General features: G+C 41.9%; 1 protein-coding gene across 1 annotated transcript in view; it reads right to left on the bottom strand.

Annotated features, from left to right (window-relative positions):
• Window positions 1-736: 736 nt before the first annotated feature.
• The window catches only part of drd4-rs (dopamine receptor D4 related sequence), a 30,785-nt gene continuing 10,095 nt past the window's right edge, over window positions 737-21,426 (bottom strand). Inside the window, exons 2-6 of the mRNA XM_017706389.2 lie at window positions 14,307-14,465; window positions 11,862-12,139; window positions 8,443-8,555; window positions 4,961-5,682; window positions 737-947 (exon numbers count right to left, since the gene is read on the bottom strand). Of these exons, the coding sequence (XP_017561878.1) occupies window positions 739-947; window positions 4,961-5,682; window positions 8,443-8,555; window positions 11,862-12,139; window positions 14,307-14,364 (1,380 nt within the window). The 5' untranslated portion in view covers window positions 14,365-14,465 and the 3' untranslated portion in view covers window positions 737-738. The remainder of the gene's footprint in view (window positions 948-4,960; window positions 5,683-8,442; window positions 8,556-11,861; window positions 12,140-14,306; window positions 14,466-21,426) is intronic.

The following is a 21,426-nucleotide window of genomic DNA, read 5'->3' as shown; positions in this document are numbered from 1 at the left end:
TCAGCTCTATGTACAACTGAGCGATTTTGATTTATTGAAACAGTACTGTATTAAATCTCTTCAAATTACACTTTCTCACACTGGTACAACTGAAGTTGAAGTAAGCTACCTTCTTTCCCAAGTCATATGCTCCAGCTGAGTCTCAGAGTCTTGAGTTTCAGATCTGTAGGTGGAGCGTCTGTTAAGGTATGCCAGGTGTTTGTGAGGACCAAAACCCTGCCTTCACTGTCACTATTAGAAGCTGCTTGCCTCATCTTTAGATGAACTGTCTAAATGCAAGAAAGCAAATGAAGGACATTTGGCCATTTTGAACATCATGAAATCAACATTGATAACAATCACGTATTGAACACCAACAACCATCATTTCAAATGTGCACATTTTTACATATTTTATGCCTCTGGGCTATGATATCAGTAGTACTCAGTAATCTATTGTAGTTAAGCAACAATTTTACAAGAAAGTCTTTTTATCGGTTTTGTCAACTAAGGCCTCTGTAGTATTTCGTGATCACAGACTCCTCCAACTGATTTATTTGAAGCGTGTTGATCGAGTCAGTAATTCGTTCCCAAAGATTCCATTTCTCAAAGATGTTGTTCTGCTACCAGGAGTGAACAGGTGTCCAAGACCGAGTCATTTCCTGCAAGCCTCACAGCCATTCGCTCTTGATAAAACACCATTGTGTATTAGTCTAGGAAACCAGTGCCCCCAAAACCCCCCAACCCCACCCCCCCAAACTCAGTCTCCTGACCGACAGCACAGGAGTTTGTGAAAGACGTTCCTGAACTCAGCGTTGAAGGCAGTGTAGATGATGGGGTTGACGGCACTGTTGACATAACCAAGCCACGTGACTACGCTGATCAGTGTTGGTCCAATGTCACATGACTCGCACAGTACTTTGGTCACATGGACTACAAAGAAGGGCGTCCAACAGGCCAGAAACACACCTGGAGAAAAACATATGAGCTGTTAGTCAGAGGACACTGCTGACATTCAGGCTATGGATCTTTTCATTGACGATCACTCCGAAATGCTGGCTCAGCACTGATACTCGCGTTAAGCGAAATTAGATATTAATCAGATTGATTGATCCAAGTTAGATCCGGTTTCTTAGTCGTGGTAATTAGGAAATAGTAACGATGCAGTTTTATAAGTCTTCTAAAAGCATTTAAACATTTGGCACAATCCTAAAAAGAATGTTGGTGTGTGATCATTAAAAAATACAGATTAAAAAGGTATTTTGAGTGGGAAAGAATCAAATGCCTGCCTGCTAGTAGCGCTTACCTGCTTGTCAGGGCAACAAGAGACAATATAACGGGGGAGAGCAGAGCACAACACAACACGTTTAGTTTTTTTGTTGAATAATTGAAAAAATATTAGGAAAGACTACCTATAAAGACCACCTGAAAGACTATAAAGAAAAATCTATGTTTTGAACACCTACCATGTATGAACAGTACACTTAAAAATCTACTGTAAACGTTACGACTCACTCCGTTGGTGGGGTTAATCGTAACGGATGCAGGGGCGAGTAGTAGCTGTTGCTTAAGGTCTAGTAAATGAATGCAGTTCTATGTTGTTTGAAACTAGCTTTCCCACCTAAAATATATTCATCAAAAATAAGTGTCATTAGTAAAAGGAGGCTGTGTTGAGTGCGTCAGATTTGTTTTTGACTGCAAGGTAAAAATGCAAAAATCAAAGCAATAAACTTATAAAAGACTTGCACTTTATTTAAATGTATGTTTTAATCTGTGTATAAAAACTTTTTTTAGAAGAACTTCTGAATTTATATGGTGGAAATAGACTTCTCTCTGTGTTTACTTTGGGGGGCTTAGTTGTGCTGCATTACCCCTAACCCTGCCATGTGGATGCCTTAGCCTGGCAAGCTGTCATTGTGAGTTGTTCACATGCTTCAAAATGGTGCTTTGTTTCAGACACCAAAAGTGAGAATAAAACAATATGGAACACACAACTCGGTAATCAATGAAAACAAATATGTCTGTGGTACAAAAACAGGTTTCAAGATCCGTCTGATTGCTATTTAAAATTCACAGACTATTCCCAGCTGCTGTGGGAATACGAGAAGATGGCCAAAAGCACATTCTACTCGAACCTGTCAGCTACATAAAAAGTCCTTGGTTTGTGCCTCGCTCTCCCTTATCCGTTGTATTTTAGATGGCATTGCTTTGCTAATACAAGTGTCTGAATAGAGCACTGATATTTAATTGGTACTGGCTGACACCCTGAGTTCAGATATCAGGATTGGTATCAAAAGAGGGAAAACTTGGGTTGGTGCATTCCTAGGCTTTTTGGTGCCTGCACAACAATGTGTTGAAAGTCTTGAATGAGGACAGAGTGTGTGTATTGTGTTCAGTTTGGCTGATACAGAATAGAAAATACATGCTGTGAGAAACTCTGTATGCTGTACTCAAAGACTGTGGACTGTAATCGGTGAGAGATGGTGATTAGACCTACAGGCAGTAGTGTAATTAAGGTGGGATTCAATAATGTGACTTTGTTTGATGAATTTGATGAATTAAAGCATGATTTGTAACAAAATAAAGACATAATTTATATTTGGAACAGGTGCAACTCAATTTAGACATCCCACTAATATCTGGCTAGTTTGTTGTTGATGTATCTATTCTTTAAATGAATCCACTCATTTATTCATTTATCTTTTAATGTACAGTACAGTAGTATATATGTAGTGCGTCCTGCTATGATGTACGGTTTGGAGACTGTGGCTCTGTCTAAAAGACAGGAGGCTGAGCTGGAGGTGACGGAGATGAAGATGCTGAGATTTTCGTTGGGAGTGACAAGGATGGACAAGATTAGAAATGAGCAGATCAGAGGGACAGTGAAGGTGGAGCAGTTTGGAGATAAAGCCAGAGAGGCCAGGTTGAGATGGTTTGGACATGTGTTGAGGAGGAATAGTGGATATATTGGGCAAAGAATGTTGGAGATGGAGCTGCCGGGTAGAAAGAGAAGAGGTTGACCTCAGAGAAGGTTTATGGATGTAGTGAAGGTGGACATGGAGATGGTTGGTGTGAAAGTAGAGGAGGCAGTGGATAGGGCAAGATGGAGGCAGATGACCCGCTGTGGCGACCCCTAAAGGGAGCAGCCAAAAGAAGAAGAATATAGATATATAGTATAGTATCCATATAAGTGGATAGTAGATTGATGGCACAGAGGTTCATATCCATATCCATATAGGCTACATTGGCAGTCTCTCTAGGCTGGTTCTCCCTGAGCTGAAAGGTTTTTCTCATTTTTAAAATGTAAAAGTAAATCTAGAACCTTTCAGAATTCATGTGAAGGCCTGCATATAGAAGTGTCTGAATTTTTGTTTATTTCAGTGGATATTTATGTTCAGCTGAGAGCAGTATGGGCAGTTTTTGCTCTGTGGTAGAAGTGGCCTGTTCCCACATACAGCTATGTGTATGAAATTGTCAGAGACTCTGGCCTGAAAGCTGTAATTAGCTTTTGATCTCGTATGTATGTAATGCGAGAATGGTTAATTAGAAGTGGCATGCAGAGAACCTGACAGAAAACTGTGACCTGAAGCAGTCTGAAGGCTTGCGTCTTGGCTTTGAATGCAAAATATGATTTTCTACGATTTGAATTTAAAAAAATAAATTATAGTAATACTGATTCAAAAGCAAAGGATATGGGATGCAGGTATAACTTGCTTAATTGTGATCTGGTCTCCCATATTCCTTGCATTTTATCTACTACTGTGCTTCTCACACAATAGTTTACAGAACATCTCTTTCCCTCAAGAAACAGCAGTCGCCAACTTACCCAACCCAAGACAGACAAGAAACACTGGCAGCGCCACAGAGAGAAGTTCAAGGCCTAACAAACATCATTTCCTATTAGTTGTAATGCAACTAATACATATATTTTCAAGTTTCATATGAGTTCACTCTGAGGTCAAGATTAAACTCAAATGATATTTTCAAGCTTCCAAATTTATTAACACTTAATATGAACACATCGCAAAAGAAGAACTATAATATGTGCAACATGAGCTCTTTGATAATAAGCATTATCTACAACTAAGTTTCAAAGTTTCAATCCTCTTGTTTTGTAGTTTCCACAAATGTCAGCAAATGGGAGGTCACTGGTAGAAAATTTTGATGTACTGTCTGAACGTTAATTTTTCAAACCTTGTATTAAAATTGTCGCTCCCTTAGATTCAAGATTCAAGAGTTTTCTTGTCATGTGCACAGCAGAACAGGCAGTTACACTGTAAAATGAAATTCTTACTTTGCGGTTCCTCCATTCACCAAATATAATCCTGATATAATCTTAGAAGAAGAAAAAAAATAAGAATAACACTAAAAACAATAGGAAAAAAGTTGAAAAATACAATTTTATGTGCAAAGTTGAAAGAAAAATTAAAGATCCTATTCTGATAGATTGTGGGTGCACTAAGATGCGTCGCTGCAGTCATGTGGGGCCTGTCGCAATTATTAAATAATCGTCTGACCGCAGTTATTCTCCACAAATGTTAGCTTTCACAGTCATATTTCTACTTAATGTTTTAGTGTGTTTTTATCTGTTGGGTTGGGTCAAAAGCATATAAAAGAGCAGAAAATGTTCTGAGGAGTGCTATAATGCCTTTAGCGTTGAGTGATGCTTTTTCATTTAAGCTTGAGCTGCATCTGTTGACAGTTTGGAGTATTAAAGCATCGTCAGAGAGTTAATCAAGATAGTTAATTAGCCCATTTGGCCACTTTAATGTCTTTTAAATGAAGACAGTTCAGTTGTTGATTACAGTTATCTGATTGGCAATATATCATCAGCTAACATTACATGATTGTGACCAACCTACTCACACTTGTTGCTACTTGTACTTCTGCTTAAGTCATTATTTTATTCAGGTAGCAGTTTTTGTTTTCTGTATGCTGCTGTACCAGCTGTGTGTGTGTGTGTGTGGCTACGTGTAGCTTACCCACAACGACGGGCAACACCTTCATGGCTTTGCGTTCACGCCCGCTCACCCTGCTGCTCTTGCTGTGTCTCCGTGCCCTTCGGACCTCGTGGTGTTTCCCCAAGCCATTCTCTCGTACGCTTCCACCTTCAGCAGCCCTTTCCGCGTTCTCCGCATCTGACACGCTGTCCATCTGTGTGGTCATTGGGTCGCTGTCAGCCGCTGGGCTTTGCCCCTCTGGTAGCTCATCTGGGCTGAGGGTGACTGGGCTGGTGGGGGACAGCGGGCTGGTGGGGGATAGTGGGCTGGCGGGCACTGCTGAGAGTGAGGTGGGACTGAGGCCTCCCGGCATGAGGTACACCACTTTCTCCCTAGCCCTGCCCTTCTCCCTCTGCAGCGCTGCCCCCAGTCGCAGAGAAAGACTGTGGCGGCCCCCAGGGGCCCGGCTGAGGTGAGAGCGGCTGCGGCCCGAGCTCCAGCGCTTCAAGCCCCTGAACATCCAATAGTAGAGCAGGAGCATCACAGGACAGGGTACGAAGAAAGAGCACACGGAGGAGTAGACCACAAAGTTGTTGTCTTCCAGCTTGCACACGTGCTTGTTCCTGTTAGGCACCTGGTTCAAGCCGAATATGACGGGACTGGCCACGCCCAGGGACAGCACCCATGTGGCCGTGATCAGGGCCAGCTGACGAACACTAAACTGGTTCCGGTTGTATTTCAGAGGAACGACCACTGCTATGTACCTGCAACAGAAAGGTTGTTTTAACTTTCACTCCTAACTGTTCCTTTCTGAGTTTATCTGCTCACATAGGTAAGACAGTGTAAGTGAACTGCTGGCTTCCTCACGTTAAGTCATTAACTTACTCTAAGTTTGGTTGTCACTTTAAAAATGTAAACAAAAAAATCAACAGCAGCAGTCATTTTTGATGATTTCTATTGTCAGCATTATTGCTGTTGTTATGTTGAGTAACTGTTTCAGCTCTATCCACATGCATGTATGTCATACTGTCACGATTGGCTCCTCCCATTCCATGTGCTTTTTGTTTTGGTCTTCCATGTGCGTTTGTTTTGGTCCAGCCCCCTTGTTTAGTGACTCCACCCCTGATTGTCACCACATGTTTTCCGCCTGTCCCTCGTTATCCCTGTGTTTTATAAGCCCCGTGTTTGCCCTTTGTTCTCGTTGGTCTTTGTGTTCTGTTTGTACTGTTTGATGTTTGGAAGCTTTTTCTGTTTGGATCTTGTTTGTTGTTTGATTCTTGGTTGTGGTGCAGTGTTTTAATGTGTCTGTTCAATCAAAAGAAGAAAATCACAGCAAATCATTTATACTTCCAGCAAGAAAATACAAGACGCCATCCAGTTCATTAATTGAAATTCAGTGTGGAGAAGAAAATCCAACCACTATGGGCCGTCTGAGGACAGCAGTGAAGAATGTGTGGGAAGTTGATTTTTAAACCTTTTCTAAAAATATGCAAAGTACAAGCTAGTGTGAGGTTGCCTTCAGGACTAAAAGAGCTACACAATGCTGATAATCACTTTAATCAAATGCTTCTTTCATTTTTTGGGGAGTCAAAAAAGAACCGTTGAGCCATTGTTCTTGACAGTGTAGTGCTTCTCAGCATTTTGCAGCTTCTCTAGTCTTGAAGACAACCTCTCTCTGCCTTGTCATGCATTCCTAATGTTTTTCATTTCAACTGCTTCCCACTCATTCTTACTGCTATCCAAACTCCATTTGTAATGGTTGGATTTTTTTCTTCTGCACATGTTTCCCCACATAATCTCAGCTAGCCTCACTTGATGAAATGTGTGGCATCGTGTCTTGTCACAATATCAGTCGTTTCTGTTTTTTCTTCTTGAACAGACACACAAACTAAATAGACACCCAAACAAACTATGTGCATGAGTCATTCTTCTTAAGTTAAGTGATACTTTATTAATCCCACAAACGGGGGAAATTCCACCTCCGCATTTAACCCATCCGTGAAGTGAAACACCACACACACACACACACACACACACACACACACACACACACACACACAAGGGGGCAGTGAGCACACTTGCCCGGAGCGGTGGGCAGCCCTATCCACGGCACCCGGGGAGCAGTTGGGGGTTAGGTGTCTTGCTCAAGGACACCTCAGTCATGGACTGTCGGCTCTGGGGATCGAACCAGCAACCTTCCGGTCACAGGGCCAGCTCCCTAACCTCCAGCCCATGACTGCCCACTTTTTGAGTGGCACTGTAGGAAAAATGTTCAACAACATGAATCAAAACGACAAAAGTCCTGAACTTACTGATTATGCTTTTTGATTATTAATGATAGACAGTTTTGTTGCAGACAAGCTGAAACCAGAAGACCGTTTCTTTCCACACACTGATTCAAAATCTGGAAAAACAATATTTTTCTCTAGTGTTGCACACCAAATATTGAGCGCCAAGGATAGTGATGTAGCTGAAGTGTTTGTTCTGTCTTATTCTATCCTCCGGTTTTCATTCTCTTGCGCCAAGCATTTTGTCAGTACAGAAGAATGCTAAAAGAAACACGTATTTAGCTTGAGAGATCTTGTTCATTCATGTAATTAGTGCTGGTTAAGTTGGCTTCTGGGTAGGACTCAATTGTCTTGGGAATGTCAGTGTGCGCAGCTAAACGTATTTTTTACTACATTGATCATTCTGTGGATTTTTATCTGCATTTATCAGCATTTAAAAGGTCTCGTAATTACACTGTTAGGATTAGAATTCAAACATTAAATCCCAGAGACAGATAGAGACTATTAAATATTTAAGGCGCCCAGCAAAGCCTGCTTTTGTAGTGCCTCTGTTCCCCGGGAGCTCTTGAAGTGGTAAAATGTTGTTTGCTGCGTGTGTAGAAGCCCCTGGCTTGCTCACCTGGGGGTTTTATATTCTTGTTAAAACTTTGTCTTTTCTGGAATTCTGTGAAGCGGCTTTGTGATGACATCAGTTGTAAAAAGCGTTACAAATAAATTTGATTTGATTTGATAGAGGGTTGCAACCCTGAGGGAGAAGCGGCTTAAAAAAAGTGTGTGTGTGTGTGTGTGTGTGTGTGTGTGTGTGTGTGTGATAGGGTGTTTTGTTCAGGGTCGTGCTTGCTGGGTGGCTTCATTAGAGGAGTTTAGTTTCACACTGCGCTCAAAGACGAGGAGTGGCCGTATTTAAGCACTGGCTTCTGATTCACCGTCTTACTTCACCGTAGGGAAGCAAGAGACCACCGAGCAACTGCTGAGTGTGCGTGAAATTACATTTTTATTCAGATGAAGAAAGTGGCCCAACAACTTGTTGTTTACGCTGTTATTTGTGTCCTGTGAACTCACACAGAAAAATGCAACACTGGTTTTTTCATAGATAAACAATTTTTCACTTTTCCAGTTTTCACTAGTGTGAGCATTCAGAGGCTTTGGTTTCTTCTAACCTCTGGTGACAGAGCTCTAAAGATAAGAACAGGTTGTTAAATTTTTCCAAAATAAGTTTTCCGGTGGGTGTCTTACCTGTCGACACTGATCGCGCAAAGATTCAGGATGGATGCAGTGCAGAGCATCACATCCATGGTCATCAAGGCGTCACAAATATACATGCTGAGAGTCCACTTTCCTCCAAGGAACTAAAACACACACAGTCATTACCAACAACATATCCCACACTGTCAGACTACCTACAGACACAGAGAATACGATGCTGTTATTATAACATCTTATTGCACTGCCTCTCTTCTTTAAGTGCTCATACAGTGCACTTTTTCATCACCCTTGGTTTCAGATTAATTGACCTTTCCATGTTCCACCCCCATTATTTTATATCCGTATTTTGTAAGGCTGGACAGGCTTTCAGTTCAGTTTAGCCCAAAGAGAAATGTAATGGACAGCTTAGTTTTAATTCACCTTGGGCAACTACAGTATTTGTAGTTTCATAGCTGCTACCAGGGATATCTCTGGCACAGAATGCCTGCTGGGGCACAGTAAAGTGTAGGGGCAGCAGCCGACTCATCAATAAATACACACAAACCTCATCCAAACACAAACGCAGTGCAGAAGTTAACGGAACAGGAACCTGAGTGATATAATTAGATCTCACAAAACCTTGTTATACAGCATCGCAATACAAATCCAACGTTATCTAGCAGTGTACGACCACTGTGGTCTGCTAATACACATCCAAAGCAACATATCAGGGCAGGAAAACATCGCTTTCCAGGCATTAGGAATAAAACGCCTTATAATAATGCAGAATGACTCAGCAGAGACGTTCACTGCTTGAAAAGAAAAGATGCACGACAATCTTTCATCTGGGCAAACTTGTCAAAAACTTTTCCACCCATCCATGTTTTCAATTCAAGTGATGGCATAACAGGGGCAGGTGAGCCGAAAATTGTTTTTAACTGCCCCCGCAGTTAACCACGTTTTCCTCCTGGACCTCTCTGGATTGAAGGAGCAGTTTTTGTCCTTTCCAGACTGAATGATGTTAAAATCCTCTGGCTGGTTCGGCCCCAAAAGTTTCATCTCTAATCTCTGCTCTAGTGGCAGGGAATCGAATTTAACTGCATTTTAATTTAATTGCATTTTTCGTAGCAGCACCCGTACTGTAAATGACGTTACTAATCATATATGTAATTAACATGTAAATTCAGTTTTATTGGCTACTCTCAGCATGGTGCCAACATGACCGGGCCTCACAGCTGGCTATTGAAGGCCCGTTAAATATGCGTGTTTTTTAACTGCTCACTCGGTTAGACGAACGCTGACGGGCTGGCCTTGTGCCCACCAAATGAAGACCACTAGGAGAAAAAGGTAGCCTACTGACATTTACATCTGTATCTGATTATGCCAGACCACACCGGCCCCTAATGTAGAGACGCCATTGGCTGCTAGATAACATCGATTTAAATGCTTTGCTACAGAGCTGCACTATGTTGTTGTAGCTAAGCAAAATTGGACAAGTTGCAAACAACAACAACATAGAATTTGTCACCGTGCTAACGTTTGGCTGGCCCTTCACACACATACAAAATAAAAACATTTTTAAATTAATATTCTACTCTAAATATAGAGACTTTTTACAAAGACTGAGTCACAAGTAGATTTTCAATTATAGATTTAAACTGGCTTTCGTTCCACCTCACAGCAGTAGCTACCTAAGAATGCATTTGTGGGTGAAACATGGGTCAGCTGAAAAAACATATTGATGGAGGTTAGTAGAGTATCAAACTCAAACACTAGCAGACGTGTTATGTTTGTGAAGCATTAACCCAAGGAAAAGTGGAATTCTTCCAAAAAAAATAACATTGAGTGAAAGCACAGATGTGACAAGTGACAAAACTGCATGAGTCACTCCTTAGTACATCTTACTACATCTATCAGCACAGGAGCTGAAGTTTTTTAGGCTCTACTCTTTGTACACTGTTTGAAATAAGGTGCTGTCCAGGTACATTGTTCATGCATCACGGTACAAACAACGTAAACGAACCAGTGATGTACTGTAAATAAGTTTGCCCAGGGGAAAAGTACATATTTTTTAAAAGTACTTATTTTTTAAAAGTACGCATTGCTTTAAAACAGAACAATAAAATAGACAGCCTGGAGACGAGACGGGGTGTGAGGAGACAACAAAATATCATTTCAGTTATGGTACCCTTATGTTTCCTGACTAAACCTACTGAAATGTACCCTTGAGGTACCACCCCAGTAACAAGAGGGGTACTGCCCCAGTGACAGTTCAGTGACCGTACTTTTTATTTTGAGAGTGTATTGGTTTTGCTAAAATAACATGCTAAAGCCTGTGAGAGGTGTGAACAATTGTAAAGCATCACAGATGTCACCAGCAAAACAAAATGACTGAACACAAGAAAGCACTTATTATTATAAAAAAAAAAAAAAAACATTATTTCTTCCCAAATATACCTGAACGGAAGTAAAAGTACTACCATGAAAAAACACTCAGGACAGTACAAATATATAAACATGTTACTTGAAGACATGAAAAATGGAGAAATTAGCCATCTCTGCATATGGAGATCATATAGAATTTGACTCGCAAACTTTGCACAACCTCCTTTAATGCAGACCGTCTTACGTCAACAGAAAAACAGAGATGTTCTCCACAGAAGATGATTTCACAGTGCAAAAAGCCAGTAAATGAGGTGTTGTGTTGTCAGGGGAGCTTTGAAGAAGTTACAGCTCTTCTCCTAATGTCTGAAAAGCAGGCAAATGTAGACGCCAGAGCTCCTAAAGGATTCGCCTGTTTTTGGAAAGCCTCCAACCACATAAAGATCTTTTTTAAAGTGAGGCTTCCCAGAAGTATTATTAACAGTAACTCTGTGCTAGATAACTGAAGTCAGTGTATGGTGAGGTAGAGATCTATCTTTTGATATTTAAGAGAGGCTTTTGGACAACATTTTGGGGTGCAGTTCAGGAAAGGTGAGAGACCACATTACACCATAACCGTGATCAAACATAGAGCGCAAGCCAAAGTTTGGACGCAGCTGATCTGTGGAACTTCTTGTAAAGCATGCGTGACGGCACATGAAGAAATATTCTGCACTTTTTCTAGGTCACTTCGAAACGAATCAAAATTCAAGCAAATTTGTGAAGCTGATCATGTTAAGGCCTAGGTACATAAAACACTCTCAGATTTGACCTACTGATCAGAGGCTTTTGCGCAAACCTATAAAGCCCATGCCTGGTGTGCACACTGTCATTAAAGCAGAAGATTGACATACCAAAGAAACTCTAAAAATTAAATCTCTAAAAAAATCATTTACACCAGTGGTCTCAGACTTTTGGACCCCACTGTGTCCTTCGAAGAGTTGATGTGTCCAAACATTGGCTGGTACTGGGCCTAGAATCCTGCTCTTAGGGGGAAATAACTTGAAGTAGCACCCTTATCATTCACCACAGGACTCTCTTGCACTCACCTCTGAGTACACATACAGCGGCAGGACTAGAACTGCCAACAGCAGGTCCGCCACGGCCAGGCTTACGATAAAGTAGTTGGTGGCAGTTTTGAGGGACCTCTCGGTCAGTACGCTGAGGCACACCAGCACGTTACCCAGGATTATGATGAGGATGAGGGGCACACCACACACCAAAGCCAGGTAGTTGTACTGTTCATGGGCCTCTTCCAGCCCATCGCTGGGTGTCACATTACTGGCCATGGTGCCCCTGGATTCTGACGCTGGCCTGAGGTTAACATCTGTGGGGAAATTCGATAGGGTTATGGAGATGGCAGATTTTTTCGGAGAAGCCAGTGCTTCACAGATGGTTGCTTTATTAATTATGTAATATTTCTAAGATAATGAAGTGAGCTGCTAGTTTAGCTTAATGGCTAACAGCTGCACAGCCACTGCAGCTGCTACAGTTCTCACATTTTCAGTGCAGGTGGAGCCACTCACTTTAGCTTATAGTGACAGCCAGATATCAATGAAGTAGTATTAAACCAGGTGTCTCGTATCCATTATGAGCTCCACCTAACCTTCTCAAACCTTCTTGTTTGAGAAAGAGAGAGAGTTTGTTAGTTATCTTGCTATGTCCTGTAATACTGGCTTTACTGCTGTCATGGCTCTCCATCTTTTACTTATTTACTCTATGTTAAGTTTAGCTTGAGCGCATAAAACCAAGAATAAATGCTGACATGCTTTGTAACTTCAGCTTGTTTTTAAAATGACTAACTACAGTGAAACAGCCAAGCCAAAGTGACTGGCTCTTAGCCCTGAACAGCTGGCACTAACATTCTGGTCCTTGACTATGGGAAACAGGATCAGAGAGAGGTAAATAATGTGAGCATATGATAATGTTTCATTTACTTTAACTCTGAGTTATAATAGCAATAAGAAGAAGTAAAGTTGTTGAATTTTGAAATCACAGCTGAAACGAAAAAGGAGGCTTTGTTTTTTTATATGTATACACTGTAAACCCCGACAGTCAGGCGTGTCGTTTACTCTCCAAAAAATTTTTGAAAATGTCTCTGAGACGTTATCATGCCTTGAAAACCCAAATATTAAAATGTATTTCATTAGTAGTTTCACTCACAGTTTCATCTTGCCGTGAGGTGTAAGTTATTTGATAACATATGAGTTCTCTGCAGGTATTTGACTGCTTAATAGTAAAAACTGAAAGTGCTGATAAAGTTGACCAATCAGGAATTATTTTTCTCCGGGTCTCCACATCTAGGTAGCTTTACCCCTGCAAGTTCTCCTATTTGTTAGGACTGTAAGAGCTGAAGAGAAGGTCTATTATGGTTAGATTAGACATCAGAATAAGTGACAGAGGAATCAACCACTCATAGTTTGAATATACAATAGGTAAGCCAATGTAGTAGGAAAAATATCACTCTAGGCCATCTGGAAGTTGTAGATCTGTCACTGATTGAATCTGAGCGCAGTTTAATAAGTGAGTTGTTAGAAACTAATTATTTTCTAGTCTAGACATTTGTGGTCCAAATTGAAGGCCTAACTCTAATAGTCATGCTTTGCCATTACATTGCAGGTAGACAGTATTACATGTATTACATGTACTGCTGGGGTATTACTCTATAGAGAGCTGACAGGATATGATGTAAATATGGACAAATGAGACTCGTCTCTAAGTGAAGGCTGCAGCCGAGGTCGAAGAAACTTTCCTAGCATTGGTTTATGAAGGCATTGTATCCTGCACATTTGTCTGTACCATATCGTACTGACGTGAGCAGCAAGATGGTTTGAATCTTATGTTTAAACTTACAAAATTTTTACATTGCATTACATTTGATTTCTTCAGTTTCTCAGAAATTGGGGCAGTCGTGGGCTGGAGGTTAGGGATCCAGCCTTGTGACCGGAAGGTCGCCGGTTCGATCCCCAGAGCCAACAGCACATGACTGAGGTGTCCTTGAGCAAGACACCTAACCCCCAACTGCTCCCCGGGCGCTGCGGATTGGGCTGCCCACCGCTCTGGGCAAGTGTGCTCACTGCCCCCTAGTGTGTGTGTGTGCTCACTAGAGTGTATGTGGTGTTTCACTTCACAGATGGGTTAAATGCGGAGGTGAAATTTCCCCACTGTGGGACTAATAAGGGTCTCTTAATCTTAATTAAATTAAAGATGTAATTAATTCTTGGCCACATTCGAGCAATCCTAAAAAATGGTACAGTGGCGTAACATCTGAGAAATACCGCCTTCTTCGGGCTGCAACCTTGACTTTGAGACACAGCTGTTTTGTGCTGATGATATACATCATAGCCTTAACACACTCTATAACTCTCTGTCATTATCAGATTACAAATGGTCCTGTTAAATGTTCCTACACTTCCAAATAGAGCACTGTGTTCCCACATTGAATCCACTCTGGCAGATCAAGGGTGCTGGTCTAATCTCTCCTCACTGTATACCTTGAGAAAGTCCCACAGAACACTGCGCTGGGTGCGGCGTGGTCAATGACGTCAGCATGCAGGGGGCACATGTTCCGGTTCCATGCGGCAAACATCCAGGACGTGTCGTCAGTGCACACAGTCGCCATGCTCACACCTCGCCTCTGGAGGCAGACGCACCTGTGGGAGGAGAAGAGGGGTGATAATTGAAACGGCTGCCTCGGCTGTGTACAGGCACAATCTGCATCACTGCTACCGCGTGTGAAAACGAGGAGCTGCGAAGAGGATGTGTGCTCGACTTGCTGTTTTCGGGAAAAAAAGTTTGATTGCAGTTCACTCCGAGTTTCTAGCTCTGCAGTGTGACATAGATGCCGTAAGTGTCATCACTGTTCTTGCTAAAACAAGAGGCTGTGTCAATCGTGCCAAATTTATTTTTGACTACAAAGCAGCAGATATTGGGCACAGTGAAACTGAAATATATTTCAATATCTCACATGATCTCTGTATACACTTTCGATGAATCTGCATGAAAACAAAAATCTGACTGTCTGAAATTATGTTATGGACTATGGCTTAGTTGTATCACCCTGAAAAATGTAGGTGTGTGCACAGGTGTCACGATTGGTTCCTCCCGGTCTTCCATGTGCTTTTTGTTTTGGTCTAGTCCGTGTGCTTTCTTTGTTTTGATTCCTTCCCAGTCCGGCCCCCTTGTTTTCTGACTCCGCCCCTGATTGTTCCCACCTGTGTTTTCCACCTGTGTCCTATTATCTCTTGTTAGCTCTCTTGTATTTAAGCCCTGTGTTTTTCCTAGTTGGTTGTTGGTCTTTGTATTGTATGTACTGTTTGTACTGTTTGAAGTGAAGTGTTTGATCTGGCTCCATTGTGTGGTTTTCCCTGTGTGCATTTGCATTATGTCTGTGCCTCCTTATTTCCGTGTTGGCTCCCTAGACTGTTATGACCATGACCCTGAATCTGCCCTGAATAAATCTCGCTTGTCTTCGCACATGTGTCTGCCTCCCCATCGCTCACGTTTGCAACCGGTGGTTAAGCACTCAAGGTGCCAGTATTGTATGTATAAAATATACAGACCAACAGTATCAATTTTCTGTTTCAATAGGGCTGTAAAATGTGAAAGTTTTATGAGTAAATATATTAGACTTTGCCTGAATGTGAGTGAGAAGGACACGTTGTCATAGACGTGACTGAGAAGGCAGGGAGGGCGCATGTTCCAGTGTGGCCAACTACTCTAGCTGTTGTTAGCTAAGCCCAGAAACAGTGAAATGATATTTCTCTGAAAAAGAACGTTGGTACATTGTCCACTGAGGAGAACAAACCTCATATAGAAGAAGATGAATCTCATGTTCATGAGTTGCAATCAGTGTCAGCTATTAGCTCTTCTGAAGAAGCAGCTTCTGTTAATCACCCAACATGATGACCTCAAGGTTTCTCTTGGCAGTTTTTGAATAATAAAAACCTCCACATATATCATCTAAAAAGTAGGCCTACAGCTGAATGCTACTTTTGACCAAATCCTTTTTTTTTTCTTTTCCACGTCCCTAGTTTAAACTGACCGCGCCATGTAGAGGCTATACTTTGGCCTGGTTAGCTCTGACTGTGCATTGTTGACATGCTTCAAAATGGTACTTTATTACAGACACCAAGATGACAATTAAAAGCAGTACAGGTGTGAAGTTTATACCAATTAATGATTTATACACAGTGATTACATACACTCAGTAATGAGTATTCAGAATGCATCTTGAGAAATGTGTCTGCTGTCAAAATTCTCAGACGATGTTGCTCTGAGAATTTGACTAATAGTCTGTTCTCCTGTATGTTCACTACATAAAATATCTGTGTTTTTCCCCATGTTAGTTCATCTTGGGTGAACCATCCAGAGCAATGGACAGTGCAGAAAAGAGGTGAAGAAGAGGGTGCAGGCAGGATGGAGTGGGTGGAGATGGGTGTCAGGGCTGACGTGTGACAGAAGGATAGCAGCAAGAGTGAAAGGGAAGGTATACAAGACAGCAGTGCGTCCTGCTATGATGTTTGGTTTGGAGACTGTGGCTCTGTCTAAAAGACAGGAGGCTGAGCTGGAGGTGGCGGAGATGAAGATGCTGAGATTTTCATTGGGAGTGACAAGGATGGACAAGATTAGAAATGAGCAGATCAGAGGGACAGTGAAGGTGGAGCAGTTTGGAGATAAAGCCAGAGAGGCCAGGTTGAGATGGTTTGGACATGTGTTGAGGAGGAATAGTGGATATATTGGGCAAAGAATGTTGGAAATGGAGCTGCTGGGTAGAAGGAGAAGAGGTAGACCTCAGAGAAGGTTTATGGATGTAGTGAAGGTGGACATGGAGATGGTTGGTGTGAAAGTAGAGGAGGCAGTGGATAGGGCAAGATGGAGGCAGATGATCCGCTGTGGCAACCCCTAAAGGGAGCAGCCGAAAGAAGAAGAAGAAGAAGAAGAAGAATGCACATTGAAGTTAAGAACATTCTTCTCCCTGCCTTCCTGTGTTTAATCAGGCTTAAAGCTGTGCCAGTGTACTGTTGTTTTTATTGGTTTAAGGTAGGTGGTATTGTAAATGGTACATCTTTGATGGCATCTCCGGAAATAGCATTGTTGTTATGATAAGCCTCTGAAGTCGCTGTTTGCTTCCTGTTAGGCAGCGTGGAGAGAGGGATCAGAAGACGCTGGTCGTCTATGAGAGCGCGCCGTAGCACTGTTTGAAATTCTCTCCTCTCTCTACTACAGGTGAGGGTTGCCATGACACCCAGCTGTGTGCGTAGCAGAATAAAAAGAGAGGCACTTGTCGACATGCACATAAATAAAAAGCCAGATGCACCGTTTCCCTCCTTCGCATGAGGCGGCTCTGCCCGCGTCTCCTAATCAGGACGCATAATTGAGAGAAGTCTTTTTTCCCTTTCTGTCAACACTTATAAACACTAGGATCGTCCTCTCTCTCTCTCTCTCTCTCTCTCTTTCTCACTCTCTCTCGCTCTGTCTCTGACTCTATCTCATTCACCCTCACCTTTTACTCTTTCTGTTCCCCTCTCTCTTATTCCGTCCTTTTGCATCTCTCTCTCTATTTATCTTGCTTAGTCTCTCTGTCTCTCTCTTCTTGTTTATCCCTCTTTCTCTCTCTCTCCCTCTCTCTCTTTCTATTTCTCCTTGTCCTTTTCGCATCTCTCTCTTGTGTATATCCCTCTGTATCTCTCTTACTGTCTATCCCTTTCTCTCTCTGTCTCTCTTTCTGTCCCCATTGTTTTCATTCTCTGTCTCTCACTTTTTCTCTCTCCATATCTCTGTGTTTATATCTCTGTTTCATACTCCTTCCCTCTCTTGTCTTTCCTCACTGTCTGTCTTTTCTGTCTCTGTTTCTCTCTCCTCCTTTCTTTTTCTGTTTCCTTCTTCCAATCCTCTCCCTTTCTCTTTTATTCCTCCCGCTGTTTCACTCTTTTTCTCTCCCTTTTTTCTTTCCCCCCTTCCCTCTCCACCTCCCTCTCTTCCTCTGTGTCCTTTTCTTTTTCTTTTTCTCCCCCGCCCATGTGTCTCACTTAACCAATTCTCCTTTTATTTCTTTCCCTGTCTTACTCTTTCTCTTTTTTTCTTTATCTCTCTCTCTCTCTTTCTCAGTTCTACCCATCAAAGCCTAAACATAAAGTGCCCCAGATGTCTTTTGATTTGTGTCTGTATTATCAGTTTGATATCTTCTGTTTTAAAGGCCTCCCTCACTCTTGCCCTTAAGCACCGACACTCTCAGCTTCATCAGTGCTGTTCATACTCCCTTCACAGCTCTTCCTGCCTGTTTAACTGTGTAGATTTTAATTGAAATTTAAAAGCTTGTCTGCAAGGCATCTGCTTAATCCCCTGCTGTCCGAACACAAACACACACACATGCACACACGCACATGCACTCCCCCGATGCGTCCCTGGCACTCGTCAGTCAGGTAATCCATCTGTACGGCTCTTGTACCCAGCGTTCCGCTGTAAATGTCACCCCGAGTGGGATCGCAGCGTAACAGGAGCGACAGGACGAAGGCAACGTACAAAACGGAACAAATAAAGAAAACACCGCAAACTGCACACAGGGTGAGATTTTTATCAGGATCAGGACGTTTGAAGCTGCTAATAAAACAACACAAATCCTGAGCAGCACACAGCCGGTCTTCTCAGAGATAAACAAGGACATCCATTTGTTTCCAGTGAAAATAATCACGTTAATAAACTTTTAAATACCACGGCGGCCACATAAGCCCATTGCAAATGTTACAAATCATCGCCCCTCCCCACCTTCACGCATGAGGACTTTTCTATTGTGTTCACTCAAACGTCTGTTCTCTGATTAGAGCTGCTTTATTAGCCTCGCACACTGATTCAAAACCTTTTTACTGCGAGTGGGACTGGATGCCTGCTAATCTCATCTACACTAGGTACTCTTCAGAGAGCCGGATGTATGGATGCAGGCCGAGGGGGATAGAAGCTGGATGCGTTTGCACAGATAACTGTATTTATATACACATTTTTACGACTGGTGAAGCTGTTTTTGATAAAAGCTTTTACTTCCACTTAAATCATTATTTTAAAGATGGGCTTTCACTCCACCCAGCTCTCTGGATGTGTGTGCATGAGAAAAAAAGAAATGAACTTGTTTTTCTGTTGTAGTTCGTGCTCATATCAGGTTTGTTCACTGTGTTATTTGCACCCCCAGTTCCAAAAAAAGTTGGGACGCTGTGTAAGATTTAAATAAATGTACATAAAAACAGAATGCAATGATTAGCAAATCTCATAGACCCATACTTGATTCTCAATAGAACGTAGAGCACATCAGATGTTGAAAGTGAGACATTTTAACATTTCATGAAAAAGATCAACTTATTTAGAACTTAATGGCAGCAAAAAGTTGGGACAGGGCCATGTCTATCGTTGAGTAGCATCCCCTCTTTTTAAACAACAGTCTGTATTCATCTGGGAAGTGAGGAGACCAATTGCTGGAGTTTTGGGAAAGGAATGCTGTCCTATTCTTGTCTGATGTAGGATTCTAGCTGCTGAACTGTCCTGGGCCTTCTTTGCCAGATTTATAGTTTCATGATGGGCCAATTGCTTTCTGCTGGTGAAAGGTCTGGACTGCAGACAGGCCAGTTCAGCACTCAGAGTCTTCTTCAGTGATGACATGCTGTTGTGAGGGATGCAGTATGTGGTTTATCATTTTCTTGCTGAAATATTCAAGGCCATCCCTGAAAGAGACACTGTCTGGATGGGAGCTTATGTTGTTCTAAAACCTCTGTATACTGTTCAGTTGATAGAGCCTTTCCAGATGTGTAAGCTGCTCATGCCATAGGCACTAATGCAGCCCCACACCATCAGAGATGCAGGCTTTTGAACTGTGCACTGATAACAAGCTGGATGGTCCCTCTGCTCTTGAGTCTGCAGGCCACAGCATCCGTCCTCAGTCCGTTATAAATGAGCCCAGAGAAGATGGCCCCATTTCTGGATCATGATGAAATATGATGCATGATACAGCTTTAACTTTTTTTAACTGAAGATTGCTCAGTGAACTGAAGACAGACAATGATTTCTGAAAGTGTCACATGAGTTAGTTGCAAATCGCTCCTCCAGCTGTTTTTAATTAGTACCACTTACTTTTCATGAAATGGTAAAATGTCTCCCTTTCAACATCTGATATGTGCTCTATGGTCTATTGTGAATCAAATATGGGTCTATGAGATTTGCAAACCATTGCATTCTGTTTTTATTTACATTTATTTACATTTTACACAGCGGCCCACCTTCTTTGGAATTGGGGCTGTATTACTGAATGCTTTTCACTTTGTCCTGTAATGCATCTTCAGAAAATGTAATCATCTTTAACTGCTCCAGAACAGAAGCATCAATTTTACATCTCTCCTACTTATTAATAGCTTCCAAACTCGCAAATGATTTGGAATCAACATCATCTCTCTTTTCACAAAATCTCTAGGGCATGTAAATGGAATGTTTGGTGCTCAGGCTATAGATTCATTTGGTTATCATGACCTTTATAAAGACCGTGGGCTATATAGTTGGTGGTCAGTGATAGTGGCCAGTGTTAATCAGGATCGTCATCAAGCCAGGCAGTTTTATCAGCTGCAACTTGCGTGAGTTGGCAGTCTGTGCAGTGTCTGCATATCAGATGTAGCATTTCTTTGAAGCTGCAAATTTTAAACATAAAACCATAAATCTTATGCATTCAAAGAGACTATGTGCTGTATTCAGTTCAAATAGCAGGTCTATGCATTTTTAAACAGGGAACACTATTGATAGCATGTAACACTGCACTTGGCATTACTTTGATCATAACCTATAAGTTATCTATAAACCCACTATAAGCCTACCTATTTACATACAGTCTGTGTAAATGGAGCAGAATTGAGCGTATAATCGCTTATGATCAAACTAGTTTGAGATCGTTATAAAACAAAAACATTATAATATTGTTTCTGCTTGGCTTGGAGTGAACCAATTGTTTTTTCTCGCTCCTGTGCCATGCCCAGCACATACAGATTTCCTGCTCCACAGGCTCTCTAATTGACAGCCAGACTGCAGAAAGAGTCAAATCAGCCACATTCCTCTAGAAGAGGAACAATGATGAGTGGTCAAGGTAATTACAGCCCTCCTTCTGTCCCTTTGTTACTGTTATTTATAATTATAGCCCTCCTTCTGTCTCTCATTACCACTCTTCCAATCAAATGCGCAGCAGGTCTGATCTGGAACTGCTTCTCACATGGCACTGCTCATTCAACAAAAGACACGGCGCACTATGCAGAGTGCGAAAGGAAAAGTGACTAAACCCATTGAAGGGTTCAGTTTTGTTCTAACGAGTAGCACTGCTGTCAAACGTTCAGCAAAGTGCTTCATGTGTGAACATTTTGTAGAAAATCGGACCATATTACAACTTTCCCTGTCCTGAGATGGTCAAAGAAGTCGAGACAGAAAGTGTTTTTCACCATTAGCCATAGTGATTTATGAGGAAGCGCTGGAGATATTCGACCAGGCGGTGGCCTGTGACATTTGCTTTGTAAGTCTGAATGTCTTTTTGAAGATTTATAACAACCTGGCTATTGAGCGGAGCCATCAGGGCCCCCACAGGCAGAGAGGTAG

This window comes from Pygocentrus nattereri, chromosome 11 (genome assembly GCF_015220715.1).
Source record: "Pygocentrus nattereri isolate fPygNat1 chromosome 11, fPygNat1.pri, whole genome shotgun sequence".
Taxonomy (NCBI): Eukaryota; Metazoa; Chordata; class Actinopteri; order Characiformes; family Serrasalmidae; genus Pygocentrus; species Pygocentrus nattereri.
This window is presented reverse-complemented; position numbering and strand designations above follow the sequence as displayed.